The 23,301-nt window shown below is 37.1% G+C and overlaps 1 protein-coding gene across 1 annotated transcript; it reads left to right on the top strand.

The window, feature by feature from the left end:
* Positions 1-1,449: 1,449 nt before the first annotated feature.
* LOC127853746 (cysteine and histidine-rich domain-containing protein 1-like) lies at positions 1,450-22,858 on the top strand. The gene is made up of 9 exons (XM_052388512.1): positions 1,450-1,617; positions 2,239-2,345; positions 4,198-4,284; positions 9,241-9,409; positions 13,042-13,109; positions 14,360-14,430; positions 15,282-15,384; positions 18,404-18,592; positions 20,925-22,858. Exons 1-9 carry the CDS (start codon positions 1,551-1,553, stop codon positions 21,045-21,047), a joined length of 984 nt encoding a protein of 327 aa, XP_052244472.1. The 5' UTR covers positions 1,450-1,550; the 3' UTR covers positions 21,048-22,858.
* The last annotated feature ends 443 nt before the right edge of the window (positions 22,859-23,301 follow it).

Raw genomic sequence — 23,301 nt, 5'->3', positions numbered from 1 at the left:
GTGGTATTGAGGACCGTCCTAATGTGCGGGGTGTCGTATAAGGTATTTGGTTGCTGTCCTAACGTGCGTGATGTCTTTGTAGTATTGGAGGGGGGGGGGCGCCCTTACGTGTGGGGACGTCTTTGTGGTACAAGAGCCGCATTGATGCGCGGAATGTCTTGGTGGTATTCGGGGCCGTCCTAATGAGCAGAATATGTTGGTGGTATTGGGGCAGTCCTAATATTTCTTTAATGAATTGTGTCTTTTTTGGATATAGTTACGGTATTACCTATTCAACAAGTAAAAAACATATAAGAGGAGCTTTATTTGTTGTATGCATGTCGCGGAAATGGCGAACTAAAAAAACTTAAAAATGTGAGGAATATATCAGAATAAAAGTCAGTACATTTGTGAGCATTAGAATTCAGCAAATAGAACGGCGCCAAATACCACCAATGAAATTTAGTTAAATAATTTAGATGGCCCATCATACCCCCAAAACATTCCGCACATAATAACGGTCACTTATAACACTAAGACACCCAGCACAATAGAACGACCCCCAAGACATTCCGCTCGTACGGACGGACCCTAATATTACTAAGACACCTCGCATATACGGAGCGACTGTCCTGGTTGTCAAAACAACGTAGGAGCGAACAGCCGCCTTGTCAAAATTAGCGTAGGATCGATTGTCCAGGAATCTGCCGCCTTTACAGGGTGCATGATCACGTGACTTTTTGGGTTCCATCTTTTAACTTTAATGGATTTATACACGACGGTAAGTGGTTCTTTATTTCAAATAACTTTTTACGCAACATGATTTAAATTTTGTCACCGATTTCAGGCGTTTTTAAGGATTTATTACTATACCTTAAGATATCGGCACAAACTGCAAGAAAAACTGTCTTTTATACACTATAAATTTTTGCTTATGCATTTCAATAACTTGAGATATTCGCAAAAATAAAGTTCTTAACGGTGTGATTTTGTCCAGCCTGTGTGTAAACCTCTAAAAAAACGTTGATTTTGCACAGTGTAAAGTGCGGGTACGACCTGAAAATGAACTCTGAAACACTCGATCATGCTTAAGAACAAGTATAATTATATTTATTAAAAAAACACCATTAAATTATACAAGGCTTGAAGCTGTGCAATTCAATAAACAGAAACATGATGTTTGATTGCATTTTTCTAGCGTGCTTTAAATTCATTGTATTTCACTGTAAAATTATTATTATTCCACAGAACTACTTTTAAAACACAGCCAACGTTGGGAATCTCTAATATAAGGCATGATTGGTAAACTCAAATATCTAATGACAAATTCAATCGATTTATCTCAACCACTTTGACGGAAAGTGGAGCTATATATTTCTGTCTATCGGTTGCGGTTGCTTTACATGATTTCCACAATGATGTGCATTTTCTCTTTCCGCCCATATCTATTCTTAGATTGATTTAGGATGAAATACAAGTGAGTTTGTGAAAGGTCGCACCGCTTGTGTGCTTGGTGGAATTTTCTGGAAAACTGTTTTCACATGTTTGTACCCGTTTGTACATTATTTTAAATGGAGCTGTTAATTTGTTACAACAAGGGTTGTGGATCTAAATACGACCCTTTGAATAATTCCGATGGTAAATAATCAATTTATGTTTATAATGCCACATTTAATTATTCAAAGCCCATTGCCAATTTGGGATTTCCTCTCGTCGTCTAGTTCTTCTTGTTTGTTTGATGCATCTGACTTTGTTATTGAAATGTAGACTTGGTTATGGTATACACACTTTCCCATCAGCTGGCCTTTAGATTTGTTAATAAAGTTTCTTATGATGTACAATCGATGGGTTTTTAACAGATAGCTATGGACGCCAGATTCTCGTTTCAGCGTATGAAACTGAACGTTATATTTATCAGATTCATTTCTTTGCCCATTTTATACCATACGCATCTCTTTTGTGTGCATTCACACTTTATTAAATGACACATTATTCTAAAAAAATGTGTTATTGTTAATATTATTTTACTTAATTATTTATAATATATTTTCATGAATTACAGACATGAAACACATTTTTTAACCTGCTAATTTACTTTTGAAAAACATGCAATTATTAGCTGTGTGATTAAAATCATCACAACACTTATTAAAGGAAACATGACTTACTTTCCATTGGAGGTCAGAATCATAAGATGATCATCATAATAATTGTCCACCTGTTTCACTCGCAAACTTGTGTTCCATGTTGTATGTGAAGATGCCTGCCTGTATCATCCTGGGGGACCAGTGTTCCATGATGCTCTCAAAGGCTGGTCTTGCTGCAAGAAGAGAAGTACAGACTTCACAGAGTTTCTCAACTTCCCGGTAAGCAGCTCTTTGATGGTTTTGTCTGCATCTATTTGCATTTATCTAAATTATATCTAACATTTATAATTATGCCCCCCTTCGAAGAAGAGGGGGTATATTGCTTTGCTCATGTCGGTCGGTCGGTCTGTCTGTCGGTCAGTCGGTCTATCGGTCCGTCCACCAGGTGGTTGTCAGACGATAACTCAAGAACGCTTGGGCCTAGGATCATGAAACTTCATAGGTACATTGATCATGACCTGCAGATGACCCCTATCTATTGATTTTGAGGTCACTAGGTCAAAGGTCAAGGTCACAGTGACCCGAAATAGTAAAATGGTTTTTGAATGATAACTCAAGAACGCATACGCCAAGGATCATGAAACTTCATGGGTAGATTGATCATGACTTGCAGATGATCCCTATTGATTTTGAGGTTACTAGGTCAAAGGTCAAGGTCACGGTGACCCGAAATAGTAAAATGGTTTCCGGATGATAACTCAAGAATGCATACGCCTAGGATCATGAAACTTCATGGGTAGATTGATCATAACTTGCAGATGACCCCTATTGATTTTGAGGTCACTAGGTCAAAGGTCAAGGTCACGGTGACCCGAAATAGTAAAATGGTTTTCGGATGATAACTCGAGAACGCATACGCCTAGGATCATGAAACTTGATAGGTAGATTGATCATGACTGGCAGATGACCCCTATTGATTTTGAGGTCACAAGGTCAAAGGTCAAGGTCACGGTGACCCGAAATAGTAAAATGATTTTCGGATGATAACTCATGAACGCTTTTGCCTAGGATCATGACACTTCATAGGTACATTGATCGTGACTCGCAGATGACCCCTATTGATTTTCAGGTCACTAGGTCAAGGTCACAGTGACAAAAATCGTATTCACACAATGGCTGCCACTACAACGGACAGCCCATATGGGGGGCATGCATGTTTTACAAACAGCCCTTGTTTTATGTCTTTCATTCTTCAAGCAAATACTTTTGTGATTCTATGCTTTAATAAACGTGTTTATGGTGATATTGTGAAACTATTATCCTACATTTAGGTATCAGTAGACCATTGATGTGCAACTTGTACTCCAGGGATTTCAATAGATTTAAAAAAAAACAGGAGTCAATGACCCCTGAACTGAAATTTTGAGGAGTCTAATTGAAAAATGCTGGGGTCAATTTTGAAGCGTGTTAATTATGTTTTTGATTGTATTATTCAATTTTTAAGATGAAAGTATGCTCTAAGAGTAATACAATATCTTAAAAAGTTATACTGCTTTATTAAATAACAATACCATGATACATAACACAACATATTTCAACGAATTTGTACATTAAAATCTACTTCCTTATATTTATAACACATTTAAGTCTTAAACTTTTAACACATTTAAGTAATTTAAAATATGTATAGGTAGCACCTTTTCATCACATATTTATCGTCATTATATTATCATCATCACATGGTGAAATGTGACTAAAAAAACGAGTTGTTCTTAATTTTGTGGATTATTTATATGTATTATTGTGTGCTTTTTATTGCACAACCAAATATGAGACAACTGTTAACATATTTTTACAGACTGCTGATTAACGTCTTACATTGTAATTTATTCTTAATAGATTATACATAACATCATTTTATTTAAAAAAATACAGTAAAGTATCATAATTTCAATTATCAAAAGCATCTATAACTGTTATTAAACCACAATTGTTTGAATGTATTCATTGATAGGAGACATTAATGATTACTTATTGCCAGTGTGTATTGCAGGGCTTTATTGCCAGTGTGTATTGCAGGGCTGTATTGCCAGTGTGTATTGCAGGGCTTTATTGCTAGTGTGTATTGCAGGGCTGTACCAGAGGTGCCCACAGCGATGTGAAGCCTCCTGAACCAGAGAAGCCAGCAAAACCTGCCATTGATATACCAGACACACCGGTACAAAATGCTTTACAACACTGTACGCAGTCTTACTCACTGACTCCCCAGAACTAAGTGCATAATATCACCCTCCGCGTTTTTTTTCTGCTAGCGAGTGTTCACGCGGCGTTGGAAGAGCGAGGTGAATTCGATAAAATGCTCGGCGTTACGCCGCGTTCGCTAATTCCCGCGGCGTGTATTACTTTAGGCTAGTCGCTAAATGCAGACACTTTCCGTTCTTATCAGTGATCGCCGCGCAACGCCGCGTTAGCAGTGTGCTACTGGGCATGCCAAAAAATAAAAACATTGTTATAATTAATTGTTTAAACACTGTAGTACATGTATAAAAAAGATAATTGTATAGAAAATTAATACGTATAAAAATTATGTTTTTTAATTCACAGGTACGTCTACAATATGAATTAGTCTTATATAATACATTTGACAAATTAATATTTAAATCATAACACATATGACACAAGAATAAATGTTCCGTAAAATTTCCAAATGAGAATAATAATTCGTAATCCGAAACACACTACGATTTTTAATTGTTAACACGACGTTTACAAATGCTTCCAATATACAGTCATGTATATTTCCAGACAAAGGCGCGCGAAAATTATGCTGCAATGTACAAGGTCAAGGTACAATGTATACTCCTGCAAAGCGTGCGTGTATTGATTTTTTTTATACAAACTTTGTAGCGCAGAGAACATTGAATTTTCTTGATTTCGGTTAAAAGTTTCTTTGGTATTTATTAACGAAATTATATCGCGAATAAGTTAATATTTCCTCTAAAATAATCTCAAATCGAACACGCCGAATCTTTATCGTTACGGTATTTTAGTAGAGTAATTATTTTAACACTAATTGTATAGTAAACTGATTAAAGAAGACATCTGGGCGGAACTGGATTTTAAGTGTTTGACGTTATGAAAACATGCAAAGCTTGTCTACTGACCTATTGTGTAGACTGCTGTCTGCGGTGTTTTGACAAAAGTGATTAACATGTGTGAATGTCACTCTGCCGATTTGGTCCATAATTACTGATAAACATTGTTTAGAATGTCGACGCAACAAGAATACAACTGTGAATATTAAATGGAATTATCATCTCAATAGTTACCACCTTTTAGCAATCAATGGAATAACCTACAAACAAAGAGAAAATCAATGCATTAGCGAGCAAAGAATTGACTTTGTTCCGACAATTAAAACCATTCCTTATGCATTCGTTGAACGTGTTTACTTGAGTAAGTTATGCCTGTAGACAGGAAGCGGCTTTTCTTTGATTACGTCAAACTGTCAATTCACACAGATTTGCGAGATTTTTAGGGTCCTTGGTCATTTGTATACATGTTCAGTATAGAAAATCACCTGCTAACATGAAAACTTTGGATTAAATTATCAAAATAAAAACAATGTTGCAAACTGTGTATACATGTATATTAATTGGTAAGTATTAGTTAAAAGACGACGTTTTGTGTGTCGTAAATCAAAGAGTTTTCTATACAACAACAACTACTTCTACAACCACGTCGGGATCGATCTATCTTGTTTGTTTTTTATTAATTGTAAATATTATACTACATGTACATGTATGTACTTGTAATAAATGTAATTTTATTTGAAAATCAGGAAGTCAAACAAAATTTAATTGATCGTTATCTCGTAAAACGCGGAGTTTCCCCCGCGTTGCCAACTCCGAGGGCCGCCGCATCGGCTTATCAGTTTTGCCGATCGTTAACCGCCGCGTCCAAAATCATGCAAACGCCGCGTATAGCGGGATTTTCTTAATCTCCCTCCAGGTCGAAACCCGCGGAGTATGGAGGGAAATTGGGGAAAACGCGTGGAGTGTACTGTATAACACACTAACATCTCAGTACTTAATGATTACCATCACTGTACACTGTCTAAAACACTGACATCCCAGTATTTAATGATTTACATCACTGTACACTGCATTACACACTGACATCCCAGTACTTAATGCTTTACAGCATAGTACACAGTCTAACACACTGACATCCCAGTACTTAATGATTTACATCACTGTACACTGTCATCACACTGACATCCCAATACTTAATGATTTACATTAATGTATACTGTCTAACACACTGACACCACAGTATTTAATGATTTACGTCACTGTACACTGTCGAACACACTGACACCAAAGTACGCTTTACATCATAGTACACAGTCAAACACACTGAAACCATAGTACTTAATGCTTTACATCACTGTACACTGTTTAACAAACTGACACCACAGTACTTAATGATTTACATCACTGTACACTGTCGAACACACTGACACCAAAGTACGCTTTACATCATAGTACACAGTCAAACACACTGAAACCATAGTACTTAATGCTCTACATCACTGTACACTGTCTAACACACTGACATCCCAGTACTTAATGATTTACATCATTGTCCACTGTCTGACACACTTGTATCCCAGTGCTTAATGCTTTACATTACTGTACACTGTCTAACACACTGACAGTCTGACATCCCAGTACTTAACGATTTACATAACTTTACACTGTCTAACACACTGACATCACAGTACTGAATGCTTTACAGCATAGTACACAGTCTTGCACACTGACATCCTAGTACTTAATTATTTACATTCTTGTACAGTCTAACACACTGACATCCCAGTACTTAATGGTTTACATGATTGTACACTGTCTAATACACTGACCTCACAGTTCTTATTGCTTTACATCAAAGTTCACTGTCTAACACACTGACACCACATTACTTAATGCTTTACATTCTAGTACACTGTTTAACACACTGACATTCTAGTACTTAATCATTTACATCACTGTACACTGTCTAACATACTGTCATCCCAGTACTTAATGCTTTTCACCTCTGTACACTGTCTAACACACTGACATCCCAGTACTTAATGATTTAAATTACTGTACACAGTCTTACACACTGACATCCCAGTACTTAATGATTTACATTACTGTACACTGTCTAACACACTGACATCCCAGTACTTAATGATTTACATCACTGTACACTGCCTAACGCACTAGCATCACAGTACTTACATGTAATGCTTTACATCACTGTTCACTGTCTATCACGCTGACTCATAGTACTTTATGCTTTACATCACTGCACACTGTCTAACACACTGTCATCCCAGTACTTAATGATTTACATAACTGTACACTGTCTAACACACTGACATCACAGTACTTAATGCTTTACAGCATAGTACACAGTCTAACACACTGACACCACAGTACTTACTGCTTTTCATCATTGTACACAGTCTAACACACTGACACCACAGTACTTACTGCTTCTCATCATTGTACACTGTCTAACACACTGACACCACAGTACTTACTGCTTTTCATCATTGTACACAGTCTAACACACTGATACCACAGTACTTACTGCTTTTCATCATTGTACACAGTCTAACACACTGACACCACAGTACTTACTGCTTTTCATCATTGTACACAGTCTAACACACTGACACCACAGTATATTATGCTGCTCATTATTGTTCACATGGTATACAATGACAACCCAGTATCAGTGCTCACATTGTTTGGTGAATTTTCAAGATATTGCCCCTCGTATATTTTTTATACCCCCTATACCATTGGTAATGGGGGCTATATAGGAGTCACTTAGTCGGTCTGTCCCGAAATTTCATCCGATCTTCACCAAAGTTGGTCACAAGTTGTATCTAGATGATGTCTAAGTCGAGTTTGAATATGAAATTTGAATATGGGTCATGCCGGGTCAAAAACTAGGTCATGGGGTCAATTAGTGTGTTTTTAAACGAAAGTTTGTCTGGACCATAACTATGTCATTTATCATTTGATTTTAAATTTAAACTTTATAATTAATGGTGAGATTTTAAAATCATTTGGTAAATTTGTTCACCATCATTGGACGGTGTGTCGCGCGAAAGAATTACGTGGATATCTCCAAGGTCAAGGTCACACTTTGAGTTCAAAGATAAAAAATGGCCATAAATGAGCTTGTCCAGGCCATAAATGTCGTTCATTGTGATCATTTTGCACATTTGTTCACCATTATCAGACGGTGTGTCGCCCGAAAGAATTAAGTCGATATCTCCAAGGTCAAGGTCATACTTTTGAGTTCAAAGGTCAAATATGGCCATAAATGAGCTTGTCCGGGCCATAACTGTCGTTCATTGTGAGATTTTAAAATCATTTGGCACATTTGTTCACCATTATTGGACTGTGTGTCGCGTGGAAGAAGTACGTCGATATCTCCAAGGTCAAGGTCACACTTTGAGTTCAAAGGTCAAAAATGGCCATAAATGAGCTTGTCCGGGCCATAACTATGTTGTTCATTGTGAGATTCTATTCCGCAACTGGTTTAGTCATCATTAAATGAGATATATGCTGCGCATGTGCAATCAGTGTGCTGACGCAATATGGCGGACGAGGTTCGCAATTTTAAAATCATTTGGCACATTTGTTCACCATAATTGGACGGTATTTCGCTTGAAAAACTATTATTAATCACAGTCATTGGATGGCATGTTGTGCCGAAAGAATTCAAGAGTTCAAAGGTCGAAATAGCCATAAATGATAATGGCATAATAATTCTTAAAAATCCCCATAAATTAGAATCTCTTGTTTTGTGAAGACCGCATGCAAAATAGTCTGTGTCAATGCAGCACGTGGGGGTATACGTCACGTCTGTGACAAAGCTCTAGTTTCAGTCAAGTTGTTTCTGTATAGGCTTTATTTATATAAAAAAAATCCATGAATAAAAAACAATAACACCATCATGATCAGTTTAACAAATGACTTTTGTCCTTAAAAAGTCCTTAAAACTCAATAACTAAATTTCATCAAAATGACGCAAAGCAGGCCATTTGCATGAGTTAACAATGAGTGCAATCGAATGTTGATACATGAGTGAGATGTTCTGCTTGCAGATGGAAGATGATGCCCCGCGGATGATGAAGCAGAAGGTGGAGGTGGGTGAGGTGGAGCGGCCCCCAGTGGACGAGCCTCTCTCACGCCTCCGGGTCACCGTGACCCCCTCCCTGGAGAAGGCCCTCGAGAAGGCACTCCAGAGTATGAACATCACCTCTACTGAGTCAGGTACCCAGATAAAATAGCTTACACCTTTCAATGTATTGTTTCCTTGGCTTGTATTTTTTTGTGACTCTTGGTAGGTGTGGAATATACATGTAGCAGTCAGAATGTCTGGCTGGCATTCTGTTTTCCACAGTTTTCCTACGCAACTCTTTCAGAAACAGTTGAAGTGTGTGTTTCAGTCCAGTCCATTGATTTTTTGCAAAGGTATTTGTTTTGAAATTAGAAATTGTCTCAATAATAAATATTTTCCAGAGCGTTTTTTAGATGATTTTGAGCTGGTTTCATCTATGTGAGTCTACCTACATGATTTAGGAGATTTTTTACACAGCACTTTCAGATATTGAGCTGATTTTTTATGCCCCCCAAGGAGGGCATATAGTGATCTCATTGTCCGTCCGTCACACTTTGCGTTTAGGTTTCGAAAAATGCTCATAACTTCTATGCCCCATCAGATGTAAAATTCATATTTGGTATGCATGTGTATATGGACAAGGCCTTTCCATACGCCCACAAATTCTGACCCCTTTGACCTTGACCTTGAACCAGAGCTACAGAAAAAGAAAAAAAATTAAATATCGGCTCAGTATGTAACAAAACGCAATACCAATCTTGTTATGAATTTTAAATAGATTAAAGTGCGTAACCGATTTAACAAATAATCCAGTTGAGTTTTAATGCTCTCCCAAAATTTTTGGGGGAGCATATAGTCGCCGCTTCGTCTGTCCGTGTGTCCGTCCGTGCACAATTTTTGTCCGGGCTAATTCTCAGCAATTAATGACCGTAATTCAATTAAACTTTATGGGAAGCTTCACTACCAAGAGGAGATGTGCATATTATCAGCCGGTTCTGGTCGGATGATTTTTCACAGAGTTATGGCCCTTTGAAATTTTCCATTGTACATATAGTGCAATTCTTGTCCTGGCTATTTCTCAGCAACTAATGACTGGAATTCAATAAAACTTTATGGGAAGCTTCACTACCAAAAGGAGATGTGCCTATTATCAGCCAGTTATGGTCGGATGATTTTTTACAGAGTTATGGCGCTTTGAAATTTTCCATTAACTGTACATATAGTGCAATTCTTGTCCGGGCTATTTCTCAGCAACTAATGACTGGAATTCAATGAAACTTTATGGGAAGCTTCACTACCAAAAGGAGATGTGCATATTATCAGCCAGTTCTGGTCGGATGATTTTTTACAGAGTTATGGCGCTTTGAAATTTTCCATTAACTGTACATATAGTGCAATTCTTGTCCGGGCTATTTCTCAGCAACTAATGACCGGAATTCAATGAAACTTTATGGGAAGCTTCACTACCAAGAGGAGATGTGCATATTATTAGCCGGTTCTTGTTGGATGATTTTTCACAGAGTTATGGCCCTTTAAAATATTCCATTGTACATATAGTGCAATTCTTGTCCGAGCTATTTCTCAGCAACTTATTACGGGAATTCAATGAAACTGTATGGGAAGCTTAACTACCTTGAGGAGATGTGCATGTTATTTGTGGGTTCTGGTTAGATGATTTATTTTGAGAGTTATGGCCCTTTGAAATTTTTCAGTTGCTGAACCATCCATCGTATTATTTTGTCCAAAATTATGCCCCTCAAGACGTTTCCTGTTATCTGAATATATAGTACAATATTGTGAAAAAAACAACTTTGGGGAGCATCACCCGTCTCCTACGGTTTCTTGTTTGTGTAAGTTAGCCTTTGAATTAAAAGTAATAAAAAAAGGCAATCAAAATAAGCTTGCAATAAAAAGGTGGCCCATCATGTTTGTGGATCAAAAAAGGGACGTTTTAAGCTACCAGCGGCTCCAGAGGGATATTTTCAAAGAAAGTCCGTTCATAATGTCATTTTAAATTCATTCTGTTTGCATTTAATAATATAAATAACAAATAATAATATTTCTAGAATAAACACGCAATTATTACTTTGTCAGTTTTCTATGGAAATAGAAAATACTAAATATTCCTAAATACCCTTTATTGCTGAAACAAAGGAGTAAAATATTCTTTAACAATAATATCAGGGGGTGAAATACCCTTTAGACTACCGGTAAATCCTTATCTGTAGCTCTGTTGAACTTAGGGTCCGCATTTAGGTTTCGAAAAATGCGTTAAGGTTTTGAAAAATACTCATAATTTCTATCAAAGCGTTGATCAGGGGCATTTGTCATCCTATGGAGACAGCTCTTGTTTTATGTGAGTCTACCCACATGTGTTATGTAAAATATACTGTCCAAAAAATAAGAGTCATAAATTATGGCCAATAACCTGCATGTCCGAAAACAAAGGGTCATGAAAAATAATTATTTTGGCTTAAAAAAAGGGTGGCTGAAAACTGAGAGTGTCCGAAAACTTAGAGTAATTACGGTATTAACTTTCAGACATTAAGCTGATTTTTATGCTCCCCCAAAATTTTTGGGGGTAGCATATAGTTGCCGCTTCGTCTGTCCGTGCATCCGTCCATGCATAATTTTTGTCCAGCGCCCTCACACTACTTTGGGGGAAGGGGTCCGCAGCCCTTAGGAGGGGGAATTTTCGCGGCGTTTCCCTTTTTGGGGGATTTTTTTACTTACTCTCTCATTATTACATTTGTTCATGTTTGCACTATATTCATTGCATTTTTCATAATTTAGTTTGTTTGCAAAGATTAAATTGAAATAGAATTGAGATATAATAATGATGAGACACATCTTTCTATTAAAAAAACAAAAAACTTTTATTTATTATTATTTTTTTTTTAGAGGGAATTTTTCCCCCAAAATGGGGAAAAAAGTATACTTTTCAGGTGGGGGACTGCCGCCGAATTTCGGCAGCAGATTTAATAGATTGAGGGCCCTGTTGTCAGGGCTATTTTCAGCAGTTAATGACCAGAATTCAATTAAACTCTATTGGAAGCTTCACTACCAAGAGGAGATGTGCATATTATCAGCCGGTTCTAGTCAGATGATTTGTCACAGAGTTATGACCCTTTGAAATTTTCCATTAACTGTACATATAGTGCAATTCTTGTCCGGTCTATTTCTCCGCAACTACTGAATGGAATTCAAAGAAGCTTTATGGGAAGATTAACTACCTTGAGGAGATGCGCATGTTATTTGTGTGTTCTGGTTAGATGATTTATTATGCTCCCCCAAAACATTTTGGGGGGAGCTTATAGTCGCTGCTCCGTCCGTCCGTGCACAATTTTTGTCCGGGCTATTTCTCAGCAACTAATGACCGGATTCTCAGCAACTTATGACCGGAATTCAATGAAATTTTATGGGAAGCTTCACTACCAAGAGAAGATGTGCATATTATCAGTGGGTTCTGGTCGGATGATTTTTCACAGAGTTATGGCCCTTTGAATTTTTCTATAAACAAATTCTTGTCCCCCCAACTACTGTGCCCTCAAGACGTTTTCTTTTATCTGAATATATAGTGCAATATTGTGACAAAAAAAAACTTTGGGGAGCATCACCGTCTCCGTCGGTTTCTTGTTTTAACATTTACCACTATGTGAAAGTGATTTAAGTAAATATTATCAAATATAGCTAATACGATCCCTATAACAATAGAGATGGTCAGGTTACCCCCCTAGTTTCAAATAAGCTTTAGGAGTGACAGGCCTTCTTCATGTGTTTTCAGGGATCTCCAACGGTGACAGCAATCAATTGAAGATCGGTACACCATGTACAAATACTGGCTGCAAAGGGGTATGTCACCATATTAATTAACTATCTTGCGTTCTTGGAGATGGGTGTGTATATGCCAACAAGCTAGAAATACAGCAATTGTGAACGTTAATGTTACTACATGTATTGGTAATGTGGGGTTGGTAGGATGGGTGCTCATCTAATTAGGGTGTCATGCACAAAAAACAACATGTGGCTTCCTTCCAGATTAAGATGAAACATTGAGTTCAAATGTCAAAATACAGGACTTGTCAAAAAGGGATTGTCTACACTATAGCATTACCATGTATTAAAGGATTTTGACAATTTTACCTAGATGGTAGATCCACGCCAATCAAAGAAGGTTTGAAAATACAGCTTGTTTATATCATGTAAAATAAATAATCGTGTCACAAATACCCAAATCCAAATAATATATTTCTCTGTAATTATTACACAGAAACTATTTTAACCCTTACAATGCGGGAACCGAAATTTTAAGGCCTTTGCAAACAGTTTGGATCCAGATGAGACGCCACAGAAAGTGGCGTCTCATCTGGATCCAAACTGTTTGCTATTGTGATAGTAATTTTTGTAAAAAATTTGAAGAAATGCTAATTATAGAAATTCAGCAGACAACATTTTAGCAGACGATAAATTTCTCAGCATGCAAATGGTTAATCAGGTGTTGATCACCTCGTGAACTTATAATTGCATTTATTGTCTTCTATCCGTGGCATGTTGGCTGATAAAAATTGAAAAAAAACACTGGGCATGAAGGGTGTGAATAATGGCACTTATGTTTACTTATCCGCCAAAAGGAAGTTAATAATATTGATACAGCTTTATTGCATTAGCGTTTTACAGGAAATGCCAAATGTCAGCTAAGTACTTAATATAGTGTTTTTCCCTTATCTGGACTGTGCAAGAAATGCTTGATACATGTATGTGTGGGGATTACCTCAGATATAAATGTCTTTCGTGCTTTGTTAATTCCGTCTTTTAAAAAGTAAACATTTTGGAATATTTTGTTTTCCGTGATCTCGTATTTGTGGATTGATCTTCACACAAAATTAATGTTGCATAAATAATAATGATTTTACAGCATTTAAAAATTTTGCTTTTCTACAATTTGAATGTGAAGATATTTATCTTTCTTTAAAGTGTTGATCATTTTTATCAGTTTCTGTAAGGGTTTCAACTTGAAGCAAGTACATGTGTAAATTGTCTCTATAAAGTGTCTATGCCCCTGCTGACCGTGTTGACTGCTATACATGTGTGTATGACTCCAGACATACCAGTCTGCTGTGAGCAATGAAGAGACCTGCAACTACCATCCTGGACAGGCCATCTTCCATGAAGGGTGGGTCCTCATTATAGCAAGTCTCCAGCTGGTCTTCAGCTGTCCATACAGTTACACCTCCATTCCAGTAAAATCTTTTTTAGTTACTAGTATTCATATTCATCATCTGAGCATACAGCTCTCCAGGTGAACTTATGAGATAAGCCTATGTGCGTTCTTATGTATTGTTTTGCCTGAACATACTTTTTTCTTATTCTCGCTCTAGAGACTGCAATTTACATACTTTTCTTTTGAAACTTAGTTTGTATCGTGACGATATGTGAGCCAAGTTAGAATCTGGGTAAGATGCTTCCAAAAACATGAACACCAGGTCTAATCTTTAAGAAAAAACAATTTTAAATTTTCTTAATTGCTTTTGATTTCTTTTTCATTGGTTGTTTCTATTAAGCTTTTGACGTAATCATTTTGAAATTATCTGATATGACGAGATATTGATAGAAGAAGACTATCACAAAGAATAAGGTGGAAACAACAAAGTTCATATAAATTTATATTTGATTTTTTTTTATGTGCAATGGAAAATGGTACCTCAGTATAAATAATGTAAACATTCAGATAAAGAAGGTTTAAGATTTTATATACATTTAATTTTTAGTAAAATAATATTGTTCTTTTATTTTATATTATTCTTATAAAAATCCAAACAAAGTGGTTTTGTTTTAAGCAAACGGCCATAGGTTTAGGGACAGCTTTCATTGAAAACTAAACACAACTATACTGGTACTAGTGACTGCATTTGCTTAACTGTGAGTGAATGTGACACATGTTTGTTTGTTGTTGACAGTTTAATTCTAAAGTGTTCATCATTACTCTGATCAGTGAGGTATACTGTTTTGTTTTCTGTGTTGTAGCATGAAGTACTGGTCCTGTTGCCAAAGGAAGACATCTGACTTTACCATCTTCCTGGATCAGGAGGGCTGTCAGCAGGGACAACATGTCTGGACCAAGAAGGAGGTAAGTCCCACCTCCATCAGTTTGACACCATATCCCTGTGTGTGGCTGATTTGGAACACGCCTATCTCTGTGTTCATGACTTAAATATTAAACTCATGGTTTCTAATACAACCATCGTTCCACGAATTTGGGTGGGCTGCAACTGTTTGTCTGTCCATACTGAAGTTTGATACACAATTCCTCCTTAGCGGCTAGTGGGATTTTGATAAAATGTTCATAGCCGATTTGCAATGTGAAGATGATCATAAGGAATTATTTTTTGTGAAACCATAATTTATCAGTATAAAAAAATTTGATAAACAAGAATGTAGTAGAATCTCTATGAAACTTGGTCAAAACATTTGTTTGAATGATTTCTCAGCTGAGTTCGAAATATGGTTCCAGTTTGTTTAAAAAACATGGCCACCAGGGGGGGGGGGGCAGTTTTTCAAATATGGCTATAGTTACACTTTTTTTAATACTCAAGTTACATTTGAGTGGAATCTTCATAACACTTTGTCAGAACATTTATTTTTATGATAGCTTGGCAATTTGTAAAATGGTGACGGTTTGTTGAAAAAAAAATGCGCCCAGGGGGAAAAGCTAGTTTTCCTTAAATGGCTATAGTGGATCCTTGTTAACACTCTAGAAGTCGCATTTTTAGTGCAATAGTTTTGAAATTTGGTCAGACAAGTTTTGTCATATGATATCTGGCCTAAGTTTGAAAATGGTTCCAGTCTTTTAAACAAAATTTGACCACCAGGTACCTGGGCCGTTCCTTTTATAGCTATTGTGAACCTTCTATGCAGTCTAGAAATAACATGGATTGTCCAATCTTCATGAAAATTGGTCAGAACATTTGTTCTTAAATCATGTCAGCTGAGTATGAAAGTGGTTCCGGTTTGATGAAAAATATGGCTGCCAGGGGTGGGACAGTTTTTCTTTATCATTTTAGTGAAACCTTGTTGTGACTAGAAATCACATGTTCAGTCCAATCTTCAGGAGCTTGCCAATTTCTCTGCCAATTTTGAAACTGGGTCATGTGATATACAAAAAATAGGTTAGAATTAAAAATTAAACAAAAGCTTTCAAACTAAGATGAGTCACATCTTCAAATCTTATTGAAACTTAGTCAGAATTTGGTCTTATGGTTTCTCAGCAGTGTTCAAAAAGAAAAATTTGCCTGGAAATTTAATATTTATGTTTAATAACATAGTTTTATTAGCTCATCTATTTTTTGAAAAAAAATTATGAGCTATTGTCATCACCTTGGCGTCGGCGTCGGCGTTGGCGTTGGCGTCGGCGTCCGGTTAAGTTTTGCGTTTAGGTCCACTTTTCTCAGAAAGTATCAATGCTATTGCATTCAAACTTGGTACACTTACTTACTATCATGAGGGGACTGGGCAGGCAAAGTTAGATAACTCTGGCGTGCATTTTGACAGAATTATGTGCCCTTTTTATACTTAAAAAATTGAAAATTTTGGTTAAGTTTTGCGTTTAGTTCCACTTTTCTCAGTAAGTATCAATGCTATTGCATTCAAACTTGGTACACTTACTTACTATCATGAGGGGACTGGGCAGGCAAAGTTAGATAACTCTGGCATGCATTTTGACAGAATTATGTGCCCTTTTTATACTTAGAAAATTGACAATTTTGGTTAAGTTTTGTGTTTAGGTCCATTTTATTCCTTAAGCATCAAAGCTATTGCTTTCATACTTGCAACACTTACTAACTATCATAAGGGGACTGTGCAGGCAAAGTAATGTAACTCTGACTGGCATTTTGACAGAATTATGTGCCCTTTTTATACTTAGAAAATTGAAAATTTGATTAAGTTTTGTGTTTAGGTCCACTTTATTCCTACAGTATCAAAGTTATTGCTTTCATACTTGCAAGATTTATGAACTATCATAAGGGGACGGTGCAGGCAAAGTTATGTAACTCTGACTGGCATTTGGACGGAATTATGGGCCCTTTATACTTAGAAAATTGAAAATTTGGTTAAGATTTATGTTTTGGTCCACTTTACCCCTAAAGTATCATATATATTGCTTTCATACTTGGAACACTCACAAACTATCATAAGGGTACAGTAAAAGGACAAGTTGCATAACTCTGGTTGTCATTGTTACGGAATTATGGCCCTTTTTTGACTTAGTAACTTTTAATATATGGTTAAATTTTGTGTTTCGATCCACTCGAAGTATCAAGGCTATTGCTTTCAAACTTCAAATACTTACATGCTATCATGAGGTTACTGTACCTGGCAACTTGAATTTTACTTTGACCTTTGAATGACCTTGACTCTCAAGGTCAAATTATTAAATTTTGCTAAAATTGCCATAACTTCTTTATTTATGATTAGATTTGATTGATACTTTGATGAAACTACTCTTACCTGACATACCACAATAGACTTCACCCAAACCATCCCCCGTGCCCTCCCCCCCCTCCCCCCCTCCCCCCTCCCCCCCCTAATTTTTTTTTTTTTTTTTTTTTTTTTTATAAGATCATCTCACAAATGACCACCACACCCTCACACTATACCCCCACCCCACCCCCCCACCCCCACCCCCCAATTTTTTTTTTTGATTTTTTTTTTTTTTTTTTAAGATCATCTCACAAATTATCACCACACCCTCACACTATACCCCCCCCCATTTTTTTTTTAAAACGGTTATGTTTGAAATACCGTCCAACCATCGCACCCAAACCCCCCCCCCCCCCCCCCCCCCCCCGATTTTTTTTTTTTTTTTTTTTTTGGAAGATAATGTAATAAATGTCCACAACCCCACACTATACACCCCTCTTCACTCCACTCCTCCCTCCTTTGTGATTGAAAATGAGAGTCCCTTCACCTTTAAAAAGAAAATAGATGAGCGGTCTGCACCCGCAAGGCGGTGCTCTTGTTATTCTTGATTCGGCCTGCTAGGAATAGTTAAGTTCCAAAGGGAAACTTGTTGTTGTTTTAACTTGACAAGAAAAAACATAAAATCCCCATTTTGTACATGTGTGTAGCCAGCATGTTGTACATTTCAGATGACAGACACACAAAAGAGCTGCCGTCTTGACTGGTTTCAGACTGGACCAAACACAAACATCTCTGTGTTTGCCAAGCTAGCTGTACCAGACCGTACATATGTAGAGGTCAACCGCATTGTCTGCAACATACACATTGTCTTTGATGGAGGCAAAAGTGTTTTTAAGCAATCCATTATACTAAGAAATGTGAGCATACTGATTTTGTCTATTCATTTAAGTTCTTTACACAAAGCATGTGATTGTGAACATTTAAATTTCACCATCATTTATATTATGCATTACATTTTTTAACCAGGTTTTCCGAAGGAAAAAACTGGTTATTAGATTGGCGAATGCGGGCGGGCTGGCTGGCTGGCTGGCTGGCTGGCTGGCGGGCGGGCGGGCGGAACAAGCTTGTCCGGGCCATAACTATGTCGTTCATTGTCAGATTTTAAAATCATTTGGCACATTTGTTCACCATCATTGGACGGTGTGTCGGGCGAAATAATTACGTCGATATCTCCAAGGTTAAGGTCACACTTTGAGTTCAAAGGTCAAAAATGGCCATAAATGAGCTTGTCCTGGCCATAACTATGTCATTCATTGTGAGATTTTAAAATCATTTGGCACATTTGTTCACCATCATGGGACGGTGTGTCGCACGAAAGAATCACGTCAATATCTCCAATGTCAAGGTCGCCACGACTAAAAATAGATTTAAAAAAAAAAAAACTTACAAAAGGGGTTAATTTTGTTTGTTCATTTCAAAAGTTCAGTTTGAGTTTTCTCCCTTTATCAGATTTTTTTTCACAATGAAATCCTGGTTTTGTGACAATTTTGTCCCTTGTTCTTCTTCGAGTATGAAAACTTCAAAGGTCCATTATTTAGGCAAATAGCAAAAATAGCAGGTTTATAAATGAAAAAGTTCCCTTAGCCATCAGACTCTTTATGTTGGTGCTGTTTTTTGTTCCCGATGAATTTCCAATTTTTATGACAAAGTAAACAACTTGAAAGAAAGTAAAAAAACAAGCACATTCACAAACATGAGGACATTTTAAAATTTAATAAATTATGTTTACAATTATAATAATTTAAGGTAAGTTTGTGGTTTAAATTGACAGGTAACAGGGGTCACTTTTGATCTCACATTTAAGTGTTATCCAGTTGTAAACTTCAGTTCGTCGTTCATGGGCTTACTGGTTGGTCACTGACATGAGAGGAGGCTCTTAGTGCTCTGTACTATCTCTTAATTAAAGGCTTGTACACAGTAATATCATTGTCCACTCATCAGTCTGTTAAAAAAATAGGGAAATATTATTTTTAGCGAGGCTGTTTTGGGAGAAAACCCGAGGTATTGTCATAGCCTGCTCACCGTCAGACGTCCGCCGGCGTCCTGCTAAAACCTTTACATTGGCTCTAAAATCAAAGTGCTTCCACCTACAACTTTGAAACTTCATATGTAGATGCACCTTGATGAGTTCTACACGCCACACCCATTTTGGGTCACTAGGTCAAAGGTCAAGGTCACTGTGAACTAAAAAACAAACAAACAAGGGCTGTTTGTAAAACATGCATGCCCCCCCATATGGGCTGTCAGTTGTAGTGGCAGCCATTGTGTGAATACGTTTTTTGTCACTGTGACCTTGACCTTTGACCTAGTGACCTGAAATTAAAAGGGGTCATCTGCCAGTCATGATCAATGTACCTATGAAGTTTCATGATCCTAGGCATAAGCATTCTTGAGTTATCATCTGGAAACCATTTTACTATTTTGAGTCACTGTGACCTTGACCTTTGACCTAGTGACCAGAAAATCAAAAGGGGTCATCTGCCATTCATGATCAATGTTCCTATGAAGTTCAATGATCCTAGGCGTAAGCATTATTGAGTTATCATCCGGAAACCATTTTACTGTTTAGAGTCACTGTGACCTTGACCTTTGACCTAGTGACCTGAAAATCAATAGGGGTCACCTGCTAGTCATGATCAATGTACCTATGAAGTTTCATGATCCTAGGCGTAAGCATTCTTGAGTTATCATCCGGAAACCATTTTACTATTTCAAGTCACTATGACCTTGACCTTTAACCTAGTGACCTGAAAATCAATAGGGGTCATCTGCCAGTCATGATCAATTTACCTGTGAAGTTTCATGATCCTAGGCCTAAGCATTCTTGAGTTATCATCCGGAAACCATTTTACTATTTCGAGTCACTGTGACCTTGACCTTTGACCTAGTGACCTGAAAATCAATAGGGGTCATCTGCCAGTCATGATCAATGTACCTATGAAGTTTCATGATCCTAGGCCTAAGCGTTCTTGAGTTATCATCCGGAAACCATCTGGTGGACGGACCGACCGACGGACCGACCGACATGTGCAAAACAATATACCTTCTTCTTCGAAGGGGGGCATAAAAAAAAATTCTGACAAGCTTTCGCAGCCGAGCGTGGCACCCGTTATGCGGTGCTCTTGTTCCTTATATCTTAAAAGACTTGCCACATATTCATCTTGATTGTCAAGCTGGTGCCTGTTGCAGGCTATTGTTCCTAATCAAAGTGAGGTGCGGTTGCTGGGAACCAAGGTGGAAGTGATACTGAGGAAAGCCGAGGCGTTCAGCTGGCCCTCCCTAGAGTACAGGGAACCAGCCAACCTCAGCTGACCACGGTCTGGCCCTCCCTCGAGTACAGAGAACCAGCCAACACCAGCAAACCAGGGAGAGGAATATGGGGTGGGATGTGGGGTATTGTGATCAAACAGTCTAACACAAATTCCTTGTCTCATATTTATATTCCATTATTTTACCTATAACATGTGCATCAAAGAAGACAAAATGTGTTTGAATAGTGTTTTGACTACTGCTTTTGTCAGGCATGGTTTTCTTTGTAGATCATTGATATTGACATGATCAATAGCTATACATTTGTTATATCAAAACTGAAACACATCAGTCTGTTTTAAAACTGATGTTTGTTAAATTTCTATGTTACTTCACGATTTAAGTTGTACATGCATGTTTGCCTTTTGACCAGTTTGTGTTCTTGTGTAAGAATCATCACCATTAACCATTTCCATATCATGTGTTATGTATGTGTTGCAATGATATTGATGTGTTAAAACATTATGTGATATTTTACATTGTGTACTCCTCTGTAATTTCCCATGTTTTGCAGTACTTGCTTTTCTACTGTATAGTTTAACGGAGGCATATTGTTTTCGAACTGTCTGTCAGTATGTCAGCAATTTTTGCTTTCTAACACAACCAGGAAGGAATCAATCTAATTTTGGAGTTATGGTCCTTGGAGTTTTTAAAATATGGCTCTTTAATAATAAACCCTTTCTAACTCACCATGTTTTCAACTGATTGTTTCCCAATTTTTGAAAACCATCATTAAGAGATGTGTAACACCCGTGACCTTACCTCAAAGGTCAAGGTCAGGCTTTGAGTTCAAATGTCCAAATTGGGCAGAAAACAGTTTGTCCGGGCTTTAACTTTGCCATCTATTATGCTATTGAAAAAAAACAAATCCTGTGACCACTATATAGAGAAATGAAAGATCTAATTTTGCCATACATCAGCTTGTGCGGTTTGTAACTTTTATCATGCAGTTTTACAAAAGCTTATGTATAGCATGTATCACGTATCTCAAAATTGCATATCAAAACTCAGGCAAATTGTATGCTTGGGCACTTGCAAGACAAAAGGCTTTACAAAAATGCGGAATCCTAAAGGAGATGAAAAAAACTGTACATACAACAGGTCTTAAAAAGCTTGTGAAACTCCTGACTGAATATAGCAGTGTGTGAACATTTGAAACAAATCAAAGAATGCCATGTTAACCTCTTAACACAATAAAATAGAGTTTAATGTAAACATCAAATACTATTACATTTTTTTTATTCGGAAAAAAAACGTTAAAAAAATGCTTGTATATTGCTTTACACGTCTGTCAGTAAGTCTGTAGTTACCTGATCGGTCTGTTGGTCTGTAGACTTAGTTTCTGCGCCATATCAAATGAACCCTTGGATCTATAACCCTGAATATTGGTTTCATGGTTACTTGGGAGGGAAGGATTTTCAGGTCAAAGGTCAGGGTCACATGGGCTTGTAACAAGGGATATTTTTCGGAAAGTTTTTATCCGAAATGTTGTTTATTCAAAGATGGTGATCAATTTATGATCATATAAGTTTATATTTAAGTGATTTAATCATATTAATTGCTATGATGGTCAGAAGGATACAAATACGCCTGTTTATTGTAAGGTTAACAGGTGTAAGATCAATGTATAGATAAGTATGCTGGTTAGTCTTGAGGAAAGATGACCTGGAAGAATTTACAGATCAAGATGTCAAGTCAAGGTCACAAAATAATTTCGCTGCAAGACAGGGGAGGGCATATATTTTGCAAAAATCTCCTGTTTACCCATTTTAATTTGTCTGTATGTGTGCCATAAATAAAGAACATAATATTTATGTGTTCTTTTTGTACTTAAAACTATGGTAACTTCAACTCTGTCATACCTTAACACTAAGTATTTAGTAATTATGCACCATTATCTTTTATATCTCAGATAAGCACAACTGCCTAAATATATAAATACATAATTCACCCTCCGACTTTGAAGGCCCTCATAAACTTAAACATACAAACAAATTTAAATTACCTGTCTCGGCAGACAATACTGTTTTTAATGTTATTTTTAGCTCGGCTGTTTTCGGAGAAAACCCGAGGTGTTGTCATAGCCAGCTCGTCGTCTGACATCCGCCGTCCGCGTCGTGCTAAAACCTTAACATTTTGTTAAGGTTTTGAACATTGGCTCTAAAATCAAAGTGCTTCAACCCACAACTTTGAAACTTCATATGTAGCTGCACCTTGAGGAGTTCTACATGCCACACCCATTTTTGGGTCACTAGGT

This window comes from Dreissena polymorpha, chromosome 12, assembly GCF_020536995.1.
Source record: "Dreissena polymorpha isolate Duluth1 chromosome 12, UMN_Dpol_1.0, whole genome shotgun sequence".
Classification (NCBI taxonomy): domain Eukaryota; kingdom Metazoa; phylum Mollusca; class Bivalvia; order Myida; family Dreissenidae; genus Dreissena; species Dreissena polymorpha.
Note: the sequence above shows the minus strand (reverse complement) of the source record. Positions and strands in the feature narration are given on the sequence as shown.